The 24,020-nt window shown below is 35.7% G+C and overlaps 1 protein-coding gene across 3 annotated transcripts in view; it reads right to left on the bottom strand.

Moving 5' to 3' along the window:
* Positions 1–24,020, bottom strand: part of NBEA (neurobeachin) — a 472,840-nt gene that overhangs the window by 4,765 nt on the left and 444,055 nt on the right. For all 3 annotated transcript variants that reach the window (XM_029960860.1, XM_018071249.2, XM_018071252.2), the window contains 7 exons: positions 22,740–22,829; positions 21,040–21,232; positions 17,945–18,016; positions 15,268–15,423; positions 14,165–14,335; positions 3,926–4,027; positions 393–589 (listed from right to left, as the gene is read on the bottom strand). In XM_029960860.1, the coding sequence (XP_029816720.1) occupies positions 393–589; positions 3,926–4,027; positions 14,165–14,335; positions 15,268–15,423; positions 17,945–18,016; positions 21,040–21,232; positions 22,740–22,829 (981 nt within the window). The remainder of the gene's footprint in view (positions 1–392; positions 590–3,925; positions 4,028–14,164; positions 14,336–15,267; positions 15,424–17,944; positions 18,017–21,039; positions 21,233–22,739; positions 22,830–24,020) is intronic.

The raw sequence follows: 24,020 nt of genomic DNA, 5'->3' as shown, positions 1-24,020 counted from the left end.
TAAAGCAGAGCAGTGATCTGCATTCTTAATGCTGCTTCAATTGCTAGTGAGAGAGCAGAGTCCCGAATTCATGTCTTGGGTAATAAATGAAGAATGAAGACTTTTCAGAGCATTTTGTTTCAAAGACATATTTCCCACTGAAATTTAATTCCAAACAAAAATTCTAGGAATCGTGTGGGATCATAAACTATTTGTTCTTATTTATTCTGGAAAAGCTCAAGTGCATTTTTGTATTTGGACATGGTGATGAAAGAATATGTGTTTCAATGACTTAACCAGAAGGCAGCAATTTTACATATATGATTACCTCTAAACTATATAGCAAATAAATTCAATTTATTTTCATAAATAAAGATGACACACAAAAAATGTTTGTTTGCATTTAGATTTACCCTGGTTGAATCGTTGATCTCCATCTGAGCTAAGAGTTTGCCATTAATGCTGAAATTGCTGAACCGTCCTCGTTCATAGTAGATGATGCAGTGACCTTCACTAGATACTGAAATTAAGCGAGGATACAAGCAGTTTTCTGTTCCTTCCAGGGCTCTCAGCAAATCTCCAGTAATTGTGTGCACTAGGCAAGGACCTTCTGTATATGAAAACATAATATATCATACATTTTCTGCTTATACAAACTATATACTCTGTGCACAAAAGGAATGCATAATACACATTTATATCACATTAGTCCTGCATGTGATATGAGAAGCTCAATGTTTGCCCAAAGAATTTAAAACATGCAACAGGAAAGGAAATGTAAGAGCTAGCATATCAAGAAAATAGATACAACATGCCTATAAGTGGTAGTAGGTTTTATTGCTCTATCTCTTAAAATACTCTTTCCTGTTTCCAAGCGTTCAGAAGTCTCAGTCTTACTGATTTGCTCCAACAACATGAACTCTTTTTAGCCTGTCCAATCAAATTAAACAGATGGGGCTCTATCAGTGACTAGTAGAAGCAACTCCCAGAGGGCATATGATCGTATTACTGCATACTTCTCCTACAGACAATGGCAGTTCCTGTAGATCCTGTACCCCAATGAACATATTATGCATAGGTTTCAGTCCTGAATCGTTTTAGCAAAGGGAGTCATCTGATAGCCAACAGTTACAATGATACTTGGAGTATATGAGATTTTAGGACATCACACTATAACTCCATTTACTCCAGAGAGATTTTAATATGAGATTTTAATATTTTTTTATTACTGCTCATGAAAGAAATAAACAGCTATGAAAACTACAATGAACATTTTAAGATGCAAAACTAAGCTATTTCCATTTCAAGATTTTTGAGAAAAGCTCTTTTGAAAGAGAGATCTATATTCTCACTGAGAAAAAGAGTTTCTTCTGTGATAAATGTAATGAATCACACTAAATGCTAATTGTTGTCTTTTATGAATCACAGGATACTCCTGGGTAGCACAGCAATCTCTTCCTTATCCAACTGGCTTATGACCCTTAAAGTAAAATCATATCGTCAGACTGAGCCACCCCACATTAAGCCCTTCTAACTTCTCTGAAATGCGCACAGCAGCTGGTTTACCCAGGTAGAATGAATCACAGCATCAGTGACCTCATTTGTAAACCCTCTGAAAACATGATTTTATCTGTGTTTGCATAAAGTCTTTATGCAGAGGGACTGCGCACTGACTTATTGACTGTGTCCATGGGATACTACTGCAATGGAATTAACTTATTTTCTCAAATAGTTGAGTTTCAGCTTTGGAAATACTAAAGTGCCAGAATGTTACAAGAAGTGATGATGCCTCCACATTTAGAACAGTTACCTTGTTAGATTTTTCCAAAGAAAAGTGTAATACCCTCACAGCTGAGTTGTCATGGACACAAAAAGGCACATCTGATTTAGGACACTGTTGTAAGGACATACAGACTGACCACTCTCTTTTGGGTTTGTTGGGTAAGAACGTGAAAAAATCAACCTGACACACAGGATTTTACTCAGAGGAGTCCAATATTTGCTGTCTCCCTGCCTCAGCAGGTTCTCGAGTGCTGTGTGTGTTATCGCAGTGCTACAGCCAGCTCCGGAGGAACAGCTGCCCACCAGGAAGCACAGGCTGCACTCAGGCAGGATGGTAGGGCAATGCAGCTCTACCATGAGATACAACCTAAGAAACTGGAAAAGACTGGAAAGAACAGAACTGAAGAAGAAGCTTTAAAAAAAGCATCTCTTGGAAAACAGCAATAAAAAAAAAATTATTTTCTCTCTGCATTTTTTTATACAGACTAGAGTTTGAAGAGGAAGAACATGAGAAGAGTACCTCAGGAGACAGACTGGGCCTCAATTTCTCTTATCAATTACAAACATATTCTGAATTTGATTTAAAAGTCTTTGGTTCTTCATCAGCCTTTACCTCTAAAAATGTGTAAGTTACCAAAATACACATTTAATGAAGCAGAAGATAACAGAGTACAGATTCCATCTATTTTAAGAAGAGGAAATTTATAAAAAGATAGACTATAATTTATAAAAAGAAAGAGTAGGCTATTATGGCAGCAAGAGTGTATGAAGCTGCCTTAAAGGGTAAGAAATAGCAGTGCTGCAAGAGAAAAATTTTAGGATCAGCATCACTGTACATTTTTTTCCCAAATGTCTTGACTTTGCCTATGACTGTTATGCAGTATGCCATCATGACAGTTAATGACCCATTAGGATTTCCTGTTAAAAATGGCCTTACTCAAAAGTTTCACACTCAGCTTTGAAAATAAATGTTGAGCTCCAAGGCAGTATAAAAAAAAATAACCCAGGAGCTCAGATATGAGCAAAAGCCAGTAGAGCAAGTATCACCTTCTTCTTACCCTCAGAAGTAGCAAACTTTTGAAAAAGGAGTACAAAGATATCCATGGGGATGAATAAAACAGGCATCACTGTAGACAGAGAAAGCAAGTCACTAGATGTGGATGTAGGAGTAGAGTGGAAATGAGACAGGAAAATAAAAAAGGAACCTTAAGGAAGGACAAGGGTAATGTATAGAAAGGAAATAAGAAGGGAGAAGAGATGATGTAGCACAAAAGAAACTAAGAGAAAAGGGGGACGAGGGAGATGCAAATAGGAAAGGAAAAAAGACATGCAATTTGACAAATTAAGAAGTTGAATGAGAGAGAGCAGTGGGGGAGAAAAGTGGACTTGGAATTAATGGGGAAGAGGAGAAGATGAGTAAAACAAGTAAAATATAACAAATCAAGGAGACACAGAGTAAGGAAGGGTGAAGCAAACACTCACTGAGGCTGGTGCTTTATTTACATTGATTACCAGTTATACAGGAGACTGCTGCAGATTTGGAAAGGACTTCGAACACTTGCATTAGCAATTTTTGGGTGCTTTGGATTTCATACATAACAATGAGAAAGTATGAACAGATGACTGAAAAACATTAAGAGAGACAACAACAAACCTGCAGTGCTCATTATTATTTAGAAATCACTGCAAAAAACCCCCTACTGGATAAAATGTACACAGATCCAAAGCCAAGCAACCGGATCCTGCTGCCCTGGAAAGTGAGGTCAGTGCTAGAAACTACCATTCATTTAAGATCAGAGTGGAGAACTTGGAGTTAGACCTCCCCAAAATACACATCTCCATATATAGGTTTCTCAAAAATCACTAGATGTCATTAGAATTATTGCATACATTTCTATAAAATAACCTTTCAGAACTGGGGGAATAGCTGCAAAGACTAATGGTTGGAAGGAATGAACAATTTACTTTGTATCTCAACTCATAAGTACAGATGGTAAGTAACAATTTTCAGAGTAAACTGCTTCAGATTCCCCCAGAATTACAACACGTCTTAGTAGAGATTACTTTGGATGATTAAAGTATATGTGGTGTGCAGAAAGTCTGAGAAGTCCCACTAAAAAAGACTTTAAAAATTTAAGACTTAAATCATAAAAACATTTCTGACCTTTAGCACCACTGATAACAAGTCCCAGCTCTGCACAGACTGACACGCAGACAACTTCATGGTCGTGGCCAGTTAGAACAGCGCGAGGAGCTGGATAATCACCTGTTAAAGAAAAAAAAAGTGAGAAGAACAAGAAAAAGAAAACAACAGGGAATGCCAAATCAGACCTGGTTTATCAACAAAAGAACTTCGCTATAATTTGCTTCAAATCAGTAAGCATCAAAGGGAGGTGCAGTGGGATTAAACATCTCATACTTAGCACAATGAGCAAAATATATTCAGGTAGCATAAAGTGTCATAAGAACAACTTTCCAATGCATTAATAAATTAATTAAAAGAACACAAAGTGTGGTAGTATTACAAACAGCTGTAATGTAAATGTTGAACCTATATGTCTTCAGACTTCTGCTATGAACCTAAAGAGTAGTATGAGTTGAGGATGTTCCTAATATTAATGATCGTAATTTTTTTCACAAAACTGGGGGTAGGAAGAGAGGACAAACAGCACTGTACTAGAAACTATACTATTGTATAGATAATATTGATTCAGAGACACGGGGAATGCTTACAGACTAAAATATGTGTAAAAATGTTTATGCGTATATGCAATTTTAGATACATCAATATGAATACCTATGCCATTTTTATCACATTAAATTTATTAGAGAATAGGATAGACTTCTCCCTAAATATTTATTCTTTTTATTCAGGATGAAAATGAATTTTATTTGAGGTTCAAACAAGTGGGCATTTATGGAGTGTTTATATGACAAACAGCAACATTTCTGTTGTTTCTAATAATAACAGATGCTCAGTATTTGATATTGCTTTGCCAGGCAAAGCAAGTCAATTGTGAATAAAAAATTAACAACTTGCTGGATAATACAGAGTTCATCTGGTTATATTTACATTGTACAAATGAAACACAGAAAACTGGGACATTCCAAAGGACTGGAGTTCTGCCCATGTAGTTGAAATACCTAAAAAGGACAAAAGAAATTACCTAGGGAACTACAGATAAATTACTGTAACATTAATTCTATGCAAAATAACAAAATGGTTTATCCACAGTTCTGTCAAGAAGAACTGGAAGTAAAAATCTCATTAATACTAGTCACCGTGCTGTATAGAAAATGGGAGTCTTCTTATCTGATTTTGATAGGATGAGGGGTATGGTTGATAAACATGGCGATGTTAAAATGGGCTCTACGTATTTTTTCCCAAGATATTTGTCTTAGTAATATAGTGGTTTGATATAAACCAGTTTTATATGGAACTGACTGCGGACAACATGGATGGCACAGAAGCTGGTTCATTGACAGATCTTCAATTTTTTTCCATAGAGAGGTGTATACTATGAGCTACATATAAGTAAAATAGGGTGTGGATTAGAGTGTGCAGTTAGGAGCTGGAAATTGATTCTTGATTGAACACTAACCAGTAATGTTATCTAAGGGATAATATAAAATCTTTGCTGGTAAGACATGCTTGTAATATAAAACTGATGCAAAGTTTGAATGACAAAGTTGAAGCAAAGTTTCAAAGTTTATCAATGACAAGAGAAAGCCATTATTATATCATTCTCTGCATTGCCTAGGTAAATAAAAAGGTAGCAAAATGTGTTGTATATATTTTCAATGCAGCCAGGTGGAAGGTCAATTTTCCTGGACAAGCATAAGCTCAGTTCACTGGAGAGAGATTCTGTTCTGGAACAAAGTGATATAGAGAAGAATTTATGGAGCCAGAAAGGAAAACTCCCTCAACATGAACTTTCAGTGTAATACCTTCGCATAGCAAATAGGAGGCAAGAACTCTTTTGTCACTGTAGACCAGAAAGGTGAAAGTCTTGTATCCAAATTTACAGAAATGAGCTTAAAGGAGAGTCACACAACTGATATAGAGAACAAGACAGGAGGCTGCACAGTGTTTAAAGTGTTTTTTCTCTTCACTGCATAGGCAGCAAAGCAGTGACTTGACTACTGTAACTGGGAGTCATGGTCATAAAAGATGACCAATAGCCCAGAAATTTATCTTGCAGCTAATGGCATAGCAAGGTCCACTGGGGGAATGGCTGCGCACATTTCAACTCTAGAATAAAATGCAGTTTTCTAACTGGAAATATACTTAAACACTAAAACAAATTAAAAAGGGAACTACCTGGGTAGCTAAGCAATATGGCATAGGTTTTTGAAAGATATGCATTAGGAATGGAGGCTTGGATAGACTTTTGTGGGTCAATGACTTTATTTTTTTTTTATTGTAGACACTCACATCATATAAACCAGTTAATAAATTAATGAAATGGCTATCTGGTACATGACTTGGAAGGATGTTTCAGACTTTTCCTACTCTAAAGGAAAGAAATAGTCTGAATTTCAGATTGAATTTATTCTTGTTTCTTTATTCTAGTATCTCTTTGTTCTTTTGTTAGCATTGTCCTTTACCTTCAGGTCTTCTCCTTCTCTAGTGTTTTCTCCACTTATGTACTTAGAGAATAAATCGTCCGTCTTGGTCTTTCCTTTTGATTCGATTAAAAAAACTCCTTTGAAGGGATGGGCTTGCCACTTTTTAGCCATTGTAGCAAACCATTTCTGTGCCTGTCTAGCTTAAAGTTCTTGCTTAAAATTTGGGTAGCCAGAAATGTATAGAACAATAATTCTTGAAAATTTAGCATGAATCTAGAGTATTTCTTGTCAAATCCTAACATCTCTTGTCATGAAAATTTTAATAAAAATTCCATGTATTTTAATATCTTTCTGAATAAGCTGAATGCTAGCAACCATGGATTTACTTCAGTTTTGGACTTAGTGGTAGAGGTTGCTTCAATCTTACTGGTCTTATTGTTGCAATGTACATACACACTAATACTTTCTTACCTCTAATCCAAACAGCTACCCCAGTAAGTCCTAGTTTTCCAAACTTTAATCTAGATTGCAATAAAAGTTTCTTTTTGGTCTGGAAACTGGAGATGTGAACTGAAAACTGAGTTCTACTGCTAGGGAAGGATGGATGTTGGAAAACAAAAGAAAACTATGCTTTTTCTATCTCATAAAAGATGGCTACATTTTGAGATTCAGATTTTTATAATTTCCCCATCAGCATTGCTTTTGAGAACCCCATCTCCTTTTAAGGTTTTGTTTTCTCCATGTGCATAGCAGAAAGAGAAGAAAACAGCAATTAAACCAAATTCAGAATTTTCCACTTTTTTCTTTTTTTTTTTCCCTTCTTTGTGTCCTCCTAGAAAAAAGAGAAATTGTGCTCAAGGGCCATCTTGGCTTAAGATCTGATTACAGAAATGTCATCAGACTGCATCAAATTGAATGAATCAAATTATTATGTGGTTAGAAATTTTTTAAAAGAAAAAGAAATAATGACATTTCCAAAAGGACATTTTCCTCAGTGTTTCCTAGGAAAGCACATCATGGAACTGTAAAAATTCTGGATACACAAATTAAGCATATTTAATTGACTTATTTTTTTATAAAGGAAAATGTTTATAAGAAATTACTGCCCTGAAACATATATCTATAAGCCTTGTTTTGTCTTGTTTTTCAGTAAATACAAATTAATAATGGAATATCATTATTAGACATCATCTCATACATTATTAGCAGTAATTGAAAATGGGGTTTTTTCCCCTTAGGGCTCAAAGAAAAAATTATTCACTGATACTTTCTACAGAAAAAGCTGTGGCATGAACCTCAGTCATATTACATTTTATTCCTAAGGACAGAACTTGTGAACTCCAGGAATCATTCAAAATCTAGCAAAATATTCTGTCATTGTCACATCACCACTGACAGATGCAGCCAAAGGTCAAAGGCTGCAGCTCTAAGGGAATTGCAGGTGAAAATATCTTACCTAAGAACTGAGATACCATCACTGTAAACTCCCTGTAATTTCCCCAAGGGAGCACCTTTGAACTGAATTTACTAGAGGGCAAAGGAAAAAAATCAGCACTGTATTTCCAAACATGTAAGTTTTTTTACAAAGTCTAAAATAAAACACATCTTCCCTTCTCACTGAAAAATATAACGCTTAATACTATTGTCAGGTTTTTTGTGAGCAAATAGTGCTCTTGCACGGTAAGGAAAAAAAGAAGAGGGAAAGAAAGAGAACAGACAGTGTTACTATTTCTCTCTTATTGTCCTTTTACAGGAATTATATACAGATTGCCATGGGGACAAATCTAGGAGTCTTCTATACAAAAAAAATGAGACCACAAGGCAAATTCTAACTTCCATTTAATCTCTGACTTTGACAAAAGCAAGTACAAGGCTACAGCTGAATTACTTGCTGAAAATAATTTACTTTACTATTTGCTTTACTGTTAGGACTTTTGAGGGGATGCTTATCAGAAAAAAAAAATCTTAGAAAGTACTATGGCTTTCATGGAAGTGAAAATGTAATAGCCTTCTTGAATATATACTGTGAAAAAAAAACCATACTGGAGTTTGATGAAAAGATAAGGCTACAACCGATGTCCACAACATGAGGGAGCAGTGGGTGTAAAAGAAAGATTGCTGACAGAAGAATATTAACATATTCAGAATATTCTCAGCTCGGGCTAAGAAATGCTAGCAGCAGCATTGCATACAGCTACAAACCATTCACCTGGGTGAGGGGACTTTCGGGTACCTTGCACCAACCAGACTCCAAAAGGAAAGACATAGTGGAGGACAGAAGAGTGTGAATCTGTAGCATCTCTTCCTATCACTTCCACTAAATAGCTTTGGGAACTTCGTCAAGATGCTGAACCACCCTGCACTGTACAGTTCCTGTGGAGTATGCAGCAAAGCATGGGCACAGATATCTGTTGATAAAATACTAGAGATAACTGCCTTAGCTCAGGTGGATTATTGGCTCATTTACTTTTACATAGCAGTCCTAGGAGAGAAATGTCTTGGCTACCAGAGTAGAGACAGTGCCAGTAAAAACTACAAACTAGTTTTCAGAGAGATTCTACTCTGCCAGAACAGTGCCAAGATACTATATTTTAAAAATTATTACTTAAATTGTACAAATGTACAAGTGCCATAATAAAATAACTCTTTACGTACATGTGCCCATGTGCTTGTGCAGGACCTTCAGACAGCCATCCAGTCCACTTGGCAGTGGCTACTTTTAAACTACTGCCCTTTCAAGGTTAAGCTAGAGCATATTAAAATGTAGAGCGATAAATAACAATAAGTGAATGTTCTGATTCAGAACAACTATTCTTTCAAGACATAAAGTTGCAGAACCCTTGATGTTCACAATTTTAAATTGTTTCAAAATTGTGTTAAGTAAAACAAATACAAAAAGCTATACTTCATGACAGACAAAAAAAATGCAGGTTAACTTGACAAAGATCTTTTATGTTAATGCTTACCCTTCCTTTTAGATATATACAGAATACACTCACTAGAACAGGATGAATTGTTAGCACCTTTAAAGATTATGTTACAACGCTAAACAAACCCAGGTTAGGGCTGATAGACACAATATGTTCCAATGGTCAGCACAGTTCCCATTAGAAAAAGGGGGGTTAACTCTCACACCTCTTGTGGCCATCATCTTGGAAGCTACAATAGGTAATAAGAAATGTCAAGTCCCAAGATCAATGAAATTTCAGGCTCTAGGGAAAAAACAGGAATAGCATTGATCCTTTTAAAGAACACCAGTCAGAGGGTGAATGTAATATATTGCATGGAGAGGCTCAAGAGGATAAATGGCCAAGTCCAACATACTTACCTGACAAAAAATTCAATCAGCCTTTAGCACAAGCTGCCTACCCTTCCTTTCTTTCATGCAGGAGTCTGATTCCAATTAAAGTGTGCAAATTAATTTTTATCACTTCCAAATTAGTTTCTGAATTTGTGTCTGTTTCAGATGAAAGCATCTGTCCCTCACTTTTCTGAAATTCTATCATCCACTTTGGTATACCTGTTCAAAGACTCTGAGATAATTCTCATTTTCAAAGTAACTTTTTTGAGATAGACATTCAATAAAGCTATCATAAAATATAAAAATAAAACAACTATAATGATACATGTTGAACTCTAGGGCATATCATATACTCTCTTTGCTCCTTTTTGTGATGACTAGTACAGTTGCTATGTGAGAAGAAATTTGTACACAAATTAGCACTCACTTAAAGCAAATCCCTATTTATCGTAAGAGAAAAAAAAATCAAACCACAAAATGTCAAAATCTATCACAATAATTTTTCTCTTCAATCTCTAAGAACTGCAAAGATTTACATTTCCCATATCATTTCAAAGAATTAAAATATGCAAACTATGTCCTTTTTATGTGCCACGCCTTACTAAGAGAAAAGAGGCACATTTTACTGTTCTCTCAACTGCAGCAGATTTATATAATGTGGTCAACAACTTAATAAAGTGCAGATTCAGATTAGCCAGTTCAGATCAGCAGTTTTGGCTTAGAAAGTAGATATCTGACCCTGGTAAGAGGACTAAGTTTCATTCAAAGATGGTACTTAACTAAGCAAGGACAAAGAAATAAAGGGAGGTTCAATCACATGTAAACCCCTGCATTCAACTGCCCTTCAGCCTACAGAAAATCATGCCACATCTCTCACTTTCCAGGAGCATCCCCCAAACACCAGCCTTTTAGTCTAGTCTTTTTAGTCTAGTCTAGGACCTTTTTCTATCACCTCTACATAGGAATGGCACGGCCATAAAATCAGTTTGTTAGACCAGACAAATAGGATATGCCCTATATGCTGCTGTTGAAAGTATGCAGTTTGGGCTCCTGATTTCTTGATTTATCTCTAGTTATATGCAATCATCATGTCATGTAAGATCCATAAACAAGAGCATAGAAAAGAATTTTGCTTTCTACTAAAGCTGGAGGTTCACAGGGTCCCCTCACACATTAATTTATAGCTGATAGTCAGCATATGCTTGTGAATATGGGAATGAGGATTAGTCTCTAGTGGTCAAGAACTTAGTCTCCCACTGTCTGGATGAACTCATCGAAGGTTTTTTACAAGCTATTTTTGAAAGCTACTTTGTGGAAAACATTGTATTTAAAATCTGGTAAAACTTCAATGACAAGTGCAAACTAAACCAGAAACTCATTTTTTATACTTATTGTAGATTAAAAGCGCTAACTTAATAAATACATTGCTTGGAACAATTGTTTTAAAATTATAAAATTAACCTTACATGCTCTTACAGGAGAGTTTTCAACTACTGAGCTAGAGCAGCCACTTGTAAGAGTCTTATCCAAGATGCAAATTTTTCTCAATTCTCCTCTTTAAACCAGAGCTGCTTCTGGTTTTCCCACAGACACAGCTGAAGTCACCCACTGAGCACATACCTGCACAGGTATTTCAGCAAAAGACTCTACACAAGTCTGACAGGTTAGATTGTTGACATACAAGTTGTTTAGTAAAGATCAGATTCTGGAACATGGAACTTTAGCAGAATCTGTAAGAAGTTTGATCTGACAATCTTTTGCCCCAGAGTATTTCACAACAAGTGATTGTGACTGCTATGTTTTCGAACGAAATAGTATCTACATTTTTCTATATAAATGGTAAACTAAACAAACTGTTTAGGACGGGGGTTTGCTTTTTCTCCCCCTTAAGATTTTCTGAAACAATTAAAGTTCCTTTTGGTAATTGGATGTATTGAAGCTGAAATTGATAATTAACCATGTTTCAGCTTAAAAGATAATTATAAAGTCAAGCATCTAATCCAGATAGGTACTATACCTGACATTTTTCTTTGAGTTCTTCACCTTCTTAAAGCCTGTGGTATAAAATACCTTATCTGTGTCTCCAGATGACAGCTTTTAAAAAACCAATCCCCCTTTCTCCCCCTGCAACTATCATCTACATCTTTCTGGAAATTGATTCTAAAGATCTTAAGTAATTGGATTTGACCTACAGTGAACATCTCACTTTCATTTTTCCTATAAGATAAATCCTAATCTTCTACCAGCAACTATAGAAGGGTAGATTAGAAAAGATTTCTTTAGTACTTCAGTGGTTTTAACTACGTAAAACTTCAGACATATTTTCATAAGGATTGTTGAGAATGCTTGAGTCTTGAAAACTAGTATACAGGGAATCAGTCATAGGACAACTATCATGTCTGTTTGTGGTAGGGAACAGAAGTTACCAGTCATTACTTCAGCAGAAGCATTTCATTATTGTAGAAGTTTTTAAAGGCCCTTTTTTAAAAAGCCCTTTGTTTTTGTGATCTATCCACATTAATGTATGTTCCTTAAAAGTCAAAGTAGCTGTTAATAAGGATAGGTTTGCAACACATGAAATTCTGGTTATAGTACAGTCCTAGTACATAATTAGCATATCCATGGTAACTTTAATTCAATGAATAGAGATAGTAATAATATTGATGACATCAATCTTCCTCAACATCAGTCTTTAACATGTCTTCAACATGAATATTTAAAAACTGTACCAATTATATTTCAAAGCAACTACAGTGGACTTAGGTATTTAATCTTCCTGAGTTCTGGTACCTGTGCCTGTAAGATTTCATTTGACTGGATATGACTATTTGTAGCACAGTCTCCCATGAATCTGATTATAAGACCTTTTCTTTAGCCTTATCCATACAGAGGTAGAGATGCAGAGTAAGTCATACAATTAATTTTTGTTTTCATTTATTTCTGTCAACCAATACATATCCTTCCAAGACGTCCAAGGCAGACACTTCCAAAGTTACGCAGCTAAGATATTAAACCTGAGATGCCAAAAATACCACTTTTGTGCATTCAGATATGTAAGTGATGACAAAACAGTATCAGAACTGAAATAATTCTATCTGGAAAAGAATCGAAGCATTTTGTATCAGCCAGAATGGAGGTGTAAACTGCAAGGCTGTCCAAGTCCCATAATAATCAGAGAAGGTAAAGGAAAGTCTTACTTTTTTTTTTTTTTTTAAATGAAAGTGGAAAGCTCTTTTGATTTTTCTCCTAACATAGAAATTACTAATACTTGACATGAATCACACAGGCATTCAAAGAAACAAAATGGTGTCAACCTAAACAGAGTGTTGTGACACTGACTGAATTTCTCCATATCAGAGAATTACATGCTAAAAAAGTCCTGGGATATACATAAAAATTAGAGAAATTTGTTATGGGAACACGATTTTACTTTTTCCCCTCCATTTCCTCTGTTATAAAAGCAAATTAAATCTAGTGAAAAAGTGAGGTTTATATCCGTCTCCCCTTTGCTCTGCTTACAGACAAATGGAAAATATTAAAACTCAATAAAAAGTCTACTGCTGAAAAATTAACAAAATATTTACTTTGAAATAAAACACTTTTCTAACAGCCATTCAGTTGAAGAAATACTTTCACTTACATGTCGGTAACTGACAGTAATGCTCCAGACAGTATTTGAATCAGTGATCAAAACTGATAGTGATGGATTCTTACATTTTTTTTCCAAGGATAGAATCCTTGTGTTGAAAATAATCATCAGAATTCAGAAACTGCTTTAGATGAAATGGACTTAGTGTTGTACAGAACAGCTCTAGTATATGGATAAAACTTGCTCTTGTCTTTAGCTCTGGTCATATCTCTGACTTGGGTGAAGAGACCTTTAAATTAGAGTGCTTTAAGTGCCCTTTTACCTATATTAATACTAACTATTATTATCATGTCCCCTTCTTTCTGCCAAGCACTGATAATTCCATGCAAATGAAATGTAAACTCTTCCTGACATTTTATCTTTTTCTATTTTTATTCAGTCATATTGATTCTCCAAAGGTTTGCTTGCTGTAGAAAGACCTTTCCCAAGAGAGTTTCATTTAATTCCATGGCATGTGAAACATTCCTTTTTTGAAAAGGCAAGCAGCTGATACAGCATGCTGTAGCACAAAGGGAGTAAGGTAAAATGCCAAAAATTATTTCTAGGGGAAGGAAAGTCAAAATATAGTGATATATGTCCTGTCACTTAAAGGCCATAACCATCTTGTTCTAGTTTACGATGACACGATGCAATAAGTGATACAAATTTTAGAACTACACTCCCATCCTATTATCTGTTACCACACACAGAGTGTTTAAACATTTTTTTGGCTAGTAATCAATGAATTTCTTAGCATGTGGTGCTCTCCTTATACCAACTTTCAATCTATAAGTGAAGTAATCGATATATTTGGTAATCACTTCTGAAGCTGACAGAAGGAATGTTAAAATGGATAGGTGTGACAGAAGACCTCTCAGGAAGGTGTTTTTTTAAAGGATACTTACTGCTGTTTGGATTGTCGCCTATAATGTGATGTCGGCCACTCCAGTACCAAAGCAACAATGTAGCATCGCGAGACCCAGACACAATGTAGCAATCACCCCCAATATAGGACTCCGATCTGGCAAGGCAAGTCACGACATCCCAGTGGCCAAACACAATCTGAGTTAATTTTCCTGGTGGAAGTGCAAAGTCATACAAATTAATTTTTTTAAGGTACTTCCAACATTTAGAAATTATTACCTATATAATTAATATTCATTTCAAATGAAACTTCTGTCTCATGTCCCTTAATTAGAGTTCACTACATGCTGTGACAGGATTAAAAAATAAAAAAAATAAAACCTTTTTTTCCTCTTTTTTTTATTCCTATTGAAGGCTGTGCTCTGTGTCAATCGACAGTCTAACCCTTATCTCTGAAAAATCAAGTCAGTGCTGCAGTCACAGAATATTAAGTGGAGTTATGGCTCCATCAGTATTTAAGCACTGGCATTAGAACACTATTTATGAATTTCATGAGTGATATGCATAAGACAGCACATGAACTTTTCCAGAATTGTGCTACATTATTATATTAAAACTGTCTATTTGTTCTCTGTTAATGTTAAACTAAAGTTTACTGTTATTATCACCTCCTTCTTTCTATTATTGCGATTAGTATTTAGCAATATATTATTAGCAATATACTGAATGATATTAAGCTAAGTAATCAGAAAAAGAAACAAATATCAGTTCCTGTAGCAGGCTATGCAACCTAATTCCCTACTATATGAAATAAATAGAGCTAGAAACAATACAGCCATAAAACTTTTGTAACAAAATTTTTGGTTGATACTTTTGATATGACCAATTTCCTGAAAATAACTATGGTTTTCAAAAGTTACCACTAATAAAACTGTATGCCTTTCTATTTTCTTTTACATCCTTTATCTTCCATTGGAAAACCATCTTAAAGTTATTATGTTCAAACAATAATGAAGTATTTTATAAACTGCCCTTTATCATTTATTGAGAAGTAAGCACAGGCATTAGATATGGTACTATTAAGATAATAGTCTCTGTCCACTTGGTGACCCACAAAGAAACAGAGAGCTGTATTTAGGGTCACCTGTCTCTGTAGAATAAACTCGAAAGCTCTTGTCCCAGAAACCACAGATAAGAATGTAGCGGTTATCTGCTGTGACCACGAAGCAATGTGCATTGATCTGGATGCTCTGATCCACAAGGTCTGTGATCTGCCGTTTGTTCACACCAGAGTTATTGGCTGTAACAAAATGCAAAACACATTTTACAAGTAAGCCATTTCAACACCTTCCTGTCATGCACTTACAGGAGAAAATGAATACATTTAACTTTCAATGAACTGTGAATTTGTTGTTGAGTAAGCATTTTGAATACGAACATTTAGAGCTGTCTATATGGGTGTCAGAAACACAAAATTATTGTGAGATTTCTAGTTTTGCTTTGAATAAGAGAAAAGGTTTTACAGGAGATGACAATTTCTTACAAACTGCCTGACGCGCTGCATAATAGGTGGTAATAATTTAGGTGCTCTGCTGAAGTACTCCCCAAAACCAATCTGAACTAGAAGAAAGTGGTGGAAGTCCATTTAAAATACTAAGTCAGCACTAACAATACTGCAGAAAGTCAATTCTTGCTGGTTGGTATCTCTTCTACATAAAATAACTCAGCTTGTATTGTGTGACCTTGGCATCTCCCATACCTCCAGATGCTTAATCAGATCAAAGACATAAGGATTCAGCCAATGAATGAGGGGAAACATCGTAGTCTACAACTTCCTCATGAGGGGAAGTAGAGGAGCAGACAGTGATCTCTTCACTCTCATGACCAGCGAAAGGACTTCAGGAAAAGGCATCAGTCTTGAGGACTTGAGTCAGGGGAGGTTTAGGTTAGATATCAAGAAAAGCTTTTTCACCCAGAGGGTGGTTGGGCACTGGAACAGGCTCCCCAGGGAAATGATCACAGCACGAAGCCTGGCAGAATTCAAGAAGTGTTTGGACAATATTCACAGGCACATGGTGTGATACTTGGGGCATCCTGTGCAGGGCCAGGAGTTGGACTCGATGGTCTTGATGAGTCCCTTCCAATTCAGTATATTCTATGATTCTATGAATCTTTCAAACCTAATGTGTTTTTCTGATACAGGAAAAGTTGGTCTTATCACCTACTCCTGAAGCAGGGAGCCAGGCCTTGGGCAGTAATCTCAAAAGAGGCAATGACACCTGGAAATTCTCCCAGACAAAGGGAAAAGGAATGGTTTATGCAGAGTCCCACCACCTCAACTGCCAAATGGAGCTGTTAAGAAGGACTGGGAGTCCCCAGCTAATGTGCTCTTTACTCCCTGTGACACAGCAGACAAGATATGGCAATACAATAAAAGTGTGTTCCATCTCACTTAATATCAATTTTCTAAAAGTTCAGTATATAATCTAAGTAAATTACCTACACTCCCTCCAGTCTCACTGGAGATGAAGACATCATTTCACATGTAAAGTCCTCTCACCCTGTAACAGCTGTCTAAGTGTTAGACAGCTCCAGAGGACAGTTTGTCTTTCTACAGTGGCTATGGAGGGAATCTTGACAACTGACTTCAGCTAACTGAAGTCAGGTGAGATAAAAGTCACTCTGAGAAGCACGTTTCTCCTAACATAGGAACACAACTTAAAGGACATCATAATCTGAATTTTTCCCCCTATTTTTTATTATTCTACTTAAATTGCTCACAACTGAATGAAATAAGAGACTCAACAAAAAAATCATATTTTAAAATTGCTTGTGAAAGTTGATATTGTGTTTACATACATTCTAAGAACATGATTTAAATTAGCAGACCCTCTATGTCCATCAACAATGAATAACAAATTACTCAGATTTCCAGAACAGGTGGGCGCAATAGCTGCGCCCTAGTTTTTGAGAGAAAAAAACTGAAGAGAAAACCATTGCATTTTATGATGAAATGAAGCACACAGAATGAGAAAGCTAACTCTCCTGAGGTACTTCTATATAAATCTTTCAACTGTGAATATTGACACAGGCAAAAAAGGAGCTTTTCCTTCGGAGATGTTTAAAAATGCATTTTTTCCTTACCAATGCTACAAAATTGCCTCTAAGAACCTTCCCCATGCCCAATTTCTGTTTCAAGTTACTGAAACAAAATAACCACAAATCAAATAGTTGCAATTAATGAGAAATTATGACCGCTAAGGAGTCCTGCAATCAAAGAGTTTTAACAGATGCTATTCCTCAAAATAATTGGCTTTCTTAAAAATTCTGGATTTTAAAAATGCTATCATGCATCAATTTAAAATCCAGTCTTTTCATTATTAAATTAGTAATGCCAATAAAAACAATCCAAATCATAAACTGAATGAAAATAAATAGATCTACATCTTCGCTGATAAACACAATTCTGGCTGTAAGAAAAGAAAATATGTGAACTCCACCAGACCTGCACATTTTATTTTACTAATGTGACCTGATAAGCCAACAGCATTATAGATATAGGCTGACAATGTAACTGACTTAATTGGTTGTTTCTTAAATACCAATTGCTGGTGATGTTAATAACAAATAGCACTCATGTAATTCATTCAGCATCAATAAAAGCTAATAAAAGCTAATGCTTTTAGTTCTCCAGGACTGACAAGAATAAATATTTTCCTATTTTCTGTGTTAAATGAAGCATAATATACAAATATAGCTTAATCAATAATTCTTGAAAATCATAATTTCAAATATATCACTACATTTTCATCTTGACATACCAATCAATGGATCCATTTCAATTGGAAGATGATGGGCTTGATCCAAAGAATATCCTGGGGCTCCCCGAAGGCCTACCCATGAAAGGAAGAATAAAGCATAGAGAAACCTTTTTATATGATTTTTCTAGGTTTAAAGATTCACTATTGAGTTATTATCTATTTAAAAAAAAGTAACTTCTTACTATTTTTTCTATTAATCTTTTGAGATTCCTTCCTCTGTGCTACACAAATATACATTTGTTAATTCTTCAGTTATGTACTAGTAACTATAAATGCAGCAGTGCTAACTTCATCACAATTTCTACAGCCACAAACATTCATTAAATAACTTATTTAAAATAGTATAACAGAGAACTATTTTTGGACCTTTTCATGGGCTTATGTAGAATTTTTAGCTGTAACACTGCAGGTTACAGTAAATTTGCCACAATTATCCCTGTTTGTTCAATTCTGAGTAGCCTTTCAGATGTTCAAACGTGCATCAGTGTCTGCATATTTAGTGTTATCTGCTCTCATGCACAGACAGCATTCCTTTAGCTCTTCTGAGCACCTTCCCTAGCATATAAGTGAAACTGTCATTACTGAAAGAACAATTTTTGTTATGAACTGCCATGTCGCACAAGAATATCCTCCATAATAGGAGATACAGATTTCTGAAGAATAAACTCCATTTTCTACTACTGCAATAGACAACTGGAAGAGGTAAAAGAAAACCTGGTCTACAGCTAGTTCTGCCATCTTCTGAAACACTGCTCTGAGATCTTCTCCTTCCCTACTTTCTGTCTCTTCTTCCAAAATCAAAATGGTTTGGGACAGATCTTTACTGGTATTAACTTAAATTTTAATTCACTTCTATTATGAGATGACTGTGTAAATGCCTCCTCCTGTTTATAAACTCCAAAGCTCTACATACATTCTACACTGAGTGGTCTGTGTATACATTTCTGTAATAAACCTATCATTTACACTGGAGTTGTGAGTTATTAAAGTAATATTATGGTAATAGTAGGAAATTGATACCCTGTCCTGGATTAGCCTCTTGCAAAATAAAAGACATTGCCAGGCATGATGTAAAAGTAAAGAAAAATCATTACAATGAGTTTTGATTCTCTAAATAGTGTCATTTTCCTGTCTCTTTCTGTTATAATATAAAGTATTATTTTCTTTGCAATTTAAACCAAAGGTTTACAACTGGTGTGAAATTTAATTTATGGTTGGTTCATGCCATGAATTAATTCTTCATATTTGCAACACGACTTATGTTTTACAAGAGTATAGATGAAAAACTAAAATCTTACAATCACATGTACCCTAAAGATCAACACGACTTCTGCTAAACTAAATGACTTCAAATGCAAGTTGTTAAGGAAACCCTTGTACTCCAGCATACTGCAATATTAATGACCTTGACTCCTTCACAGTAAGGTATGGGTAGGAATTTTGGCTCCCCCTCACTTGACAGTCTGGATGAGAAAGGGCTACTCCAGTACTAAATAAGCTTCCTCAAATGGAGGAGACATGAATAGTGTATAGAGTACCTGGACTTTTCAGAGACAGTATCCCTGAAAAATTGAGGGCAAATAATTAGGAGTTAGCCAATTAATGTTAGTCAAAAGAGCATTAAAATAACATGGCACAATTTCTGCACCTCGGAATCATTCCTGACATTTGGGTCTTCCATTGAGGATACAGTAATAAAATATTTTTTTAAAATGTTTTTTTTTTTTTCCCCTCTGAATTTTTCCCTTTTGTTTTAAAGAAATGGTAAAACCACTTTTTACTCGTAACACAGTTACACCTGATGAGTATCATAAATGTATGGATTTGTGAAAGGCAATCAGATATTCTGTTCTGTTCCTGTCGTATTCTCTAAATCACCATGAAGAGTTTGTTTGTAAACAGAGAACAGGTACTTTCTGAACACATGCACAATTTAATATTCATGCCAACATTATTCAGATGTTTGGAATAAGAGTGATATTAAACTTTTTATTGCTATTCAAGAATTCAGAGTGAAACGGACTTTACTTGCTCTTATAGTTCCTCTACAGTATGCTTATAATCGAACTCCTTTTCATTCCTCTAATTATTGCATGTAACAACAGTCTTTGTCCAGCCTTGTGCACAAGAGATGGGATACCTGATCTGAATTATTCACCTAGGAGATGTTTACAGGTAAGTCAGTGAAATCTAGGATCCCTATACTGGAGGTAGACATCTAATTTAAATATCACAAATCTCTCACCAGTATGACCTATTTCCATCCAGGGTCTTCTCCTGTGCATACAGAGTGGAGGAATTTTCCTTTTTTGCTTGGTTTCTACAAAGCTCCCGAGCCAGATATTGAGTTACACTCTCAAATACCAGGTACCTTCTTCTTTTTCTTAGGTGGGAAGAAACTCAAAAGTTTCCAGATATTGCAGCATAAGGGCTATCACAGCAGGAGGCTACCTTAGAAAATGAAACCTATTTTTAAGTCTTGTGACAGTACCTCATGGCCCGACCACCTACTTAGCAATGCCTGGGACAATCTCAGCACCTACATGTCCAGGTGACATGGACAGTCCTAGTGGCAATATGGAGAGGTTAGCAGAGGGGCTGGAAGGAAATTTTTCAGTGACCTTTTGGGAGAGAATGAGGCAACTTCTCTTCAGAATAGTTCAGTGTCTGGCTGCTTTGGTTTGCTTAGGGTCCCAGAAAATCTAACAGTGACCCAGGGGATGGTATATTACAAGCTCCTGAACAGACATGAAATCTCTCTCAAGCAGTAGACAGGGATGTAAGCTCCCTGAAACCTGGGACATATTAATATTGGCTGTGTCAAGAACAGCAGCACTCTCCTGAAAAGCATTGTATCAAAGACTGATCCTGAAGTAATCACAAATCGATTGGCTGCCATGGTGATATGCTGCTGTTAGGGAGAGTGTTTCTAGGAATGACACCAGAGAAAACAGAAGCTTTGATTATTTGACACGAACCAGAAGAAACAGTAAATTTTTGTGCACAGGCAGGTGAGTGAGCTAAATTGAACTCAAAATTAAAGCTGAATTGTTAAGGTGTCTTCAAATTTGAATGAAAGGTGCCTGAGGACCTACCTACTGTGTTGTGCCACCGATTGACTGCAAACAGCCTGCTGCAAGTGACGGTCACCACGGCAGGAATGGTCAGGTGGGGCAGTGTGTTGGCTGCCACATGTGTGACAGGGGAATTTGAGGGGAACTTCAGCACCATTATGACATCCTGCTGCATCTGATCTTTAAACATGAGGGGGCTCTGTGGAAGGAAACACTGTTGAGTAGAAAGGAGAAGAGAGCAGAAGAAAACAGAAGGGATAACACAATTAGTGAGGAGGTCTGAGGGAAAATGAGGTTAAAAAAGAGCAGGCAAGTATGTGCACATACAGGGAAAACAACACTACCTGCACATCTACTCTACTGATGGAGGAGAGCAAGATCAGAAGCTATTGTTGGAACATTACACGAGGATAAGTAGAGAATAGGTACGGTAAGGGTTATCATTACAAGGCGTAAAATGACCACTAGCATTAATTAGTATACAGTAAAATGTAAAATTATTCAGCAGTTAATATTCATAAAAGAGAGATATGTGGTAATGAGTTAATCAATTAATGCATAATAAATATTAATTCTCTAAACAACAAGAGTTAAAAAAAGAAATTTTAAGAGGGACTCAAAAACTCACAGATATTTAATTTTTCTTAATGAATTCCTTATATGAGATACAGCACTTCCAAACATAGACAGTTTAATTCTATGTAAAGCATATGCTTATTAGGGAGTCTGTAGCCTAATAAGGTTATAATAATGTAAGTCTTTTCCATTATTGTACAAATGACACAATTGTTTGTACATGGACAATGATAGTTATTGATTATGGGTTTTTATGATTTTTTTTTCAATCACTGTTATAACAAAAAGAATAGAAGTTCAAATATTCTTTGCTGCTTATCACTTTGCATTATTATTAAAAATAAATTATCCATATCTTAAGAATACAAAATAAATATTATGTATGTTTGACTTCTACACATTAATTAAAATAACACAACACTTCCAGATCAATTCCTACTTTTGTAGTGTACAATTAGATAGAGCAATTTTTTTGTAGATAGATAAACTAATTGAAACTACTGCATGTATTAGTGTTGATTTACAAAGCTCAAAAGAAATATCTAGCTCTAAGCATTTTATCAAAGGCACTGAGGGGCACAGGGATCTGTCTTGTTCAGTCTGGTTATTTGATACAATTCTTTGCAAGAAGCACAGAGAAGAATGTGATGGGAATGAATTTTGGAGTTCAAATTTAAATTCAGAATATACATTGCATTCTCCTGGGGGAATGGGTGGGAGGACTCCAGCATGATTTATTTGAACTCCAATACTTCATTTTTTTCAAGCATACATTGTTCATAAATCAGCCCCTAACAATGCATCCTTTAAAACAAAACAACATGCTCACTCTAAGGAAAGCCTGTGGTCATTCCTACCACTTGCAGAAACAAGAATCCAAATATGTATTTATCAAGTGTATATGCTTTAAGATAGGGCCTTCTTATACAGTATTAGAAAGGAAAAGCCAGGACTATGGGAAGCTGAAGCTAGTCACACCTCCACCTTGCTCTGCTAGAGCACTCTGAGCTGTTGCTACTAGAAGTAAGTATGGCTGCACGGGCAATGGATGGCATTAAAAGTGTTGCTTTAATGAGTACTTTATGACCTACAAGGGATCCTACGGTTCAAAGGGAATGCATTCCCAGCCAGCAGTCATGTCTCACCAGGTGCATGGCAGAGCTCCGAGGTGGATGGGGCTCAATGAGCAACTGCGATGGCGTCTGTCCAAAGTTCTGTATCTGCGCCTCCATGGCCTGCGGGCAAGGGAGAGGGACTGTCATGAGCAATATGCATCAAGGAGAGAGGTCAACACACTGTGTGACAATGCAGGCATATCCCAAGTCAGCCATGAAAAAAGTCCAGAAAATTCACCCGGTGCTCTCCTCCCAGGCTGCAGACTCATCCAAGTGTTAGTATTTTGTAGACAAGCTTTGCTTCTCCTTTCAGCATGCTTCAGTTAACCAACTAACCATTCTCATTTCCAGTAAATGGCATTATATGTGAAAATGTTAACCTGTGAGGACATGCAGTTCAGGTCTTGAGAGAGCTTTTTTTTTTGCACTAAAAAACAACATATATACCTTAATAAAGTCCTTTGTAAGGAGGAAAGTATGAGGATCTCTAATAAAATAAGCCTCTGGAATCTTAAATGGGGGAAAAGAAAAGAAAACTGAGAAAGAAAATTTATGTATAAAATAAAATAAAATACTTACTATTTCAACAACCTTAGTAGATGAAAACAAAAAAATGCCAGATACAAATCTTGTCAGGTACATTAACATAGAAATCTTTCCAATTTGCATACATTCACTGAATGTTTATTTCATCCTTAATTTTATTGCATTTTTCATGGGCTTTCAGGCTTCACAGGTTTGAAATGAAAACTTAGCAATTTCAACACATTCTTTAAGACTTAATTCTGCTTTCAGAATAAATCTTGACTAGTTCCATAGGTAGAATACAGCCCACATACTGAAATGCTTCTGCTCCTCAAATAGTTCATTCAAACAAAAATATATTTAAGATATATTCTTAAAAACTGTGGTAAAAGATTGCTAATTGTAGAATCAATACTGTTAAAGAATACTCCTTATCTTTCAGATAGGTACTATTTTATTTGACCTTGTAAAATTGAGAATAAAGCATTCATAAAAAACTAAACTGACAGATTTTAAAATGCACTGTGCATTATGTACCTCTATATACTGTACCATGAACTACTGACCCTTAATATTTTTCTTGTGAGCTTCATGAATTTTTCATTGGCTACACAGAAGTAACATGATAAACCACCAAAAACATTACTATCTTGGTAAACTATGTTATTTCTTTCAGACATAAATTGGTAAGAAGCACAATGAATACTTCATGATACAGAAGAATCCTTTTAATGTACATATTTTGTCATTTCTACATGCCAATCTGCGCTTCCCTCTGCTTCACAG

This window comes from Manacus vitellinus, unplaced genomic scaffold, assembly GCF_001715985.3.
Source record: "Manacus vitellinus isolate BGI_N305 unplaced genomic scaffold, ASM171598v3 scaffold_2_pilon, whole genome shotgun sequence".
NCBI lineage: Eukaryota > Metazoa > Chordata > Aves > Passeriformes > Pipridae > Manacus > Manacus vitellinus.
Note: the sequence above shows the minus strand (reverse complement) of the source record. Positions and strands in the feature narration are given on the sequence as shown.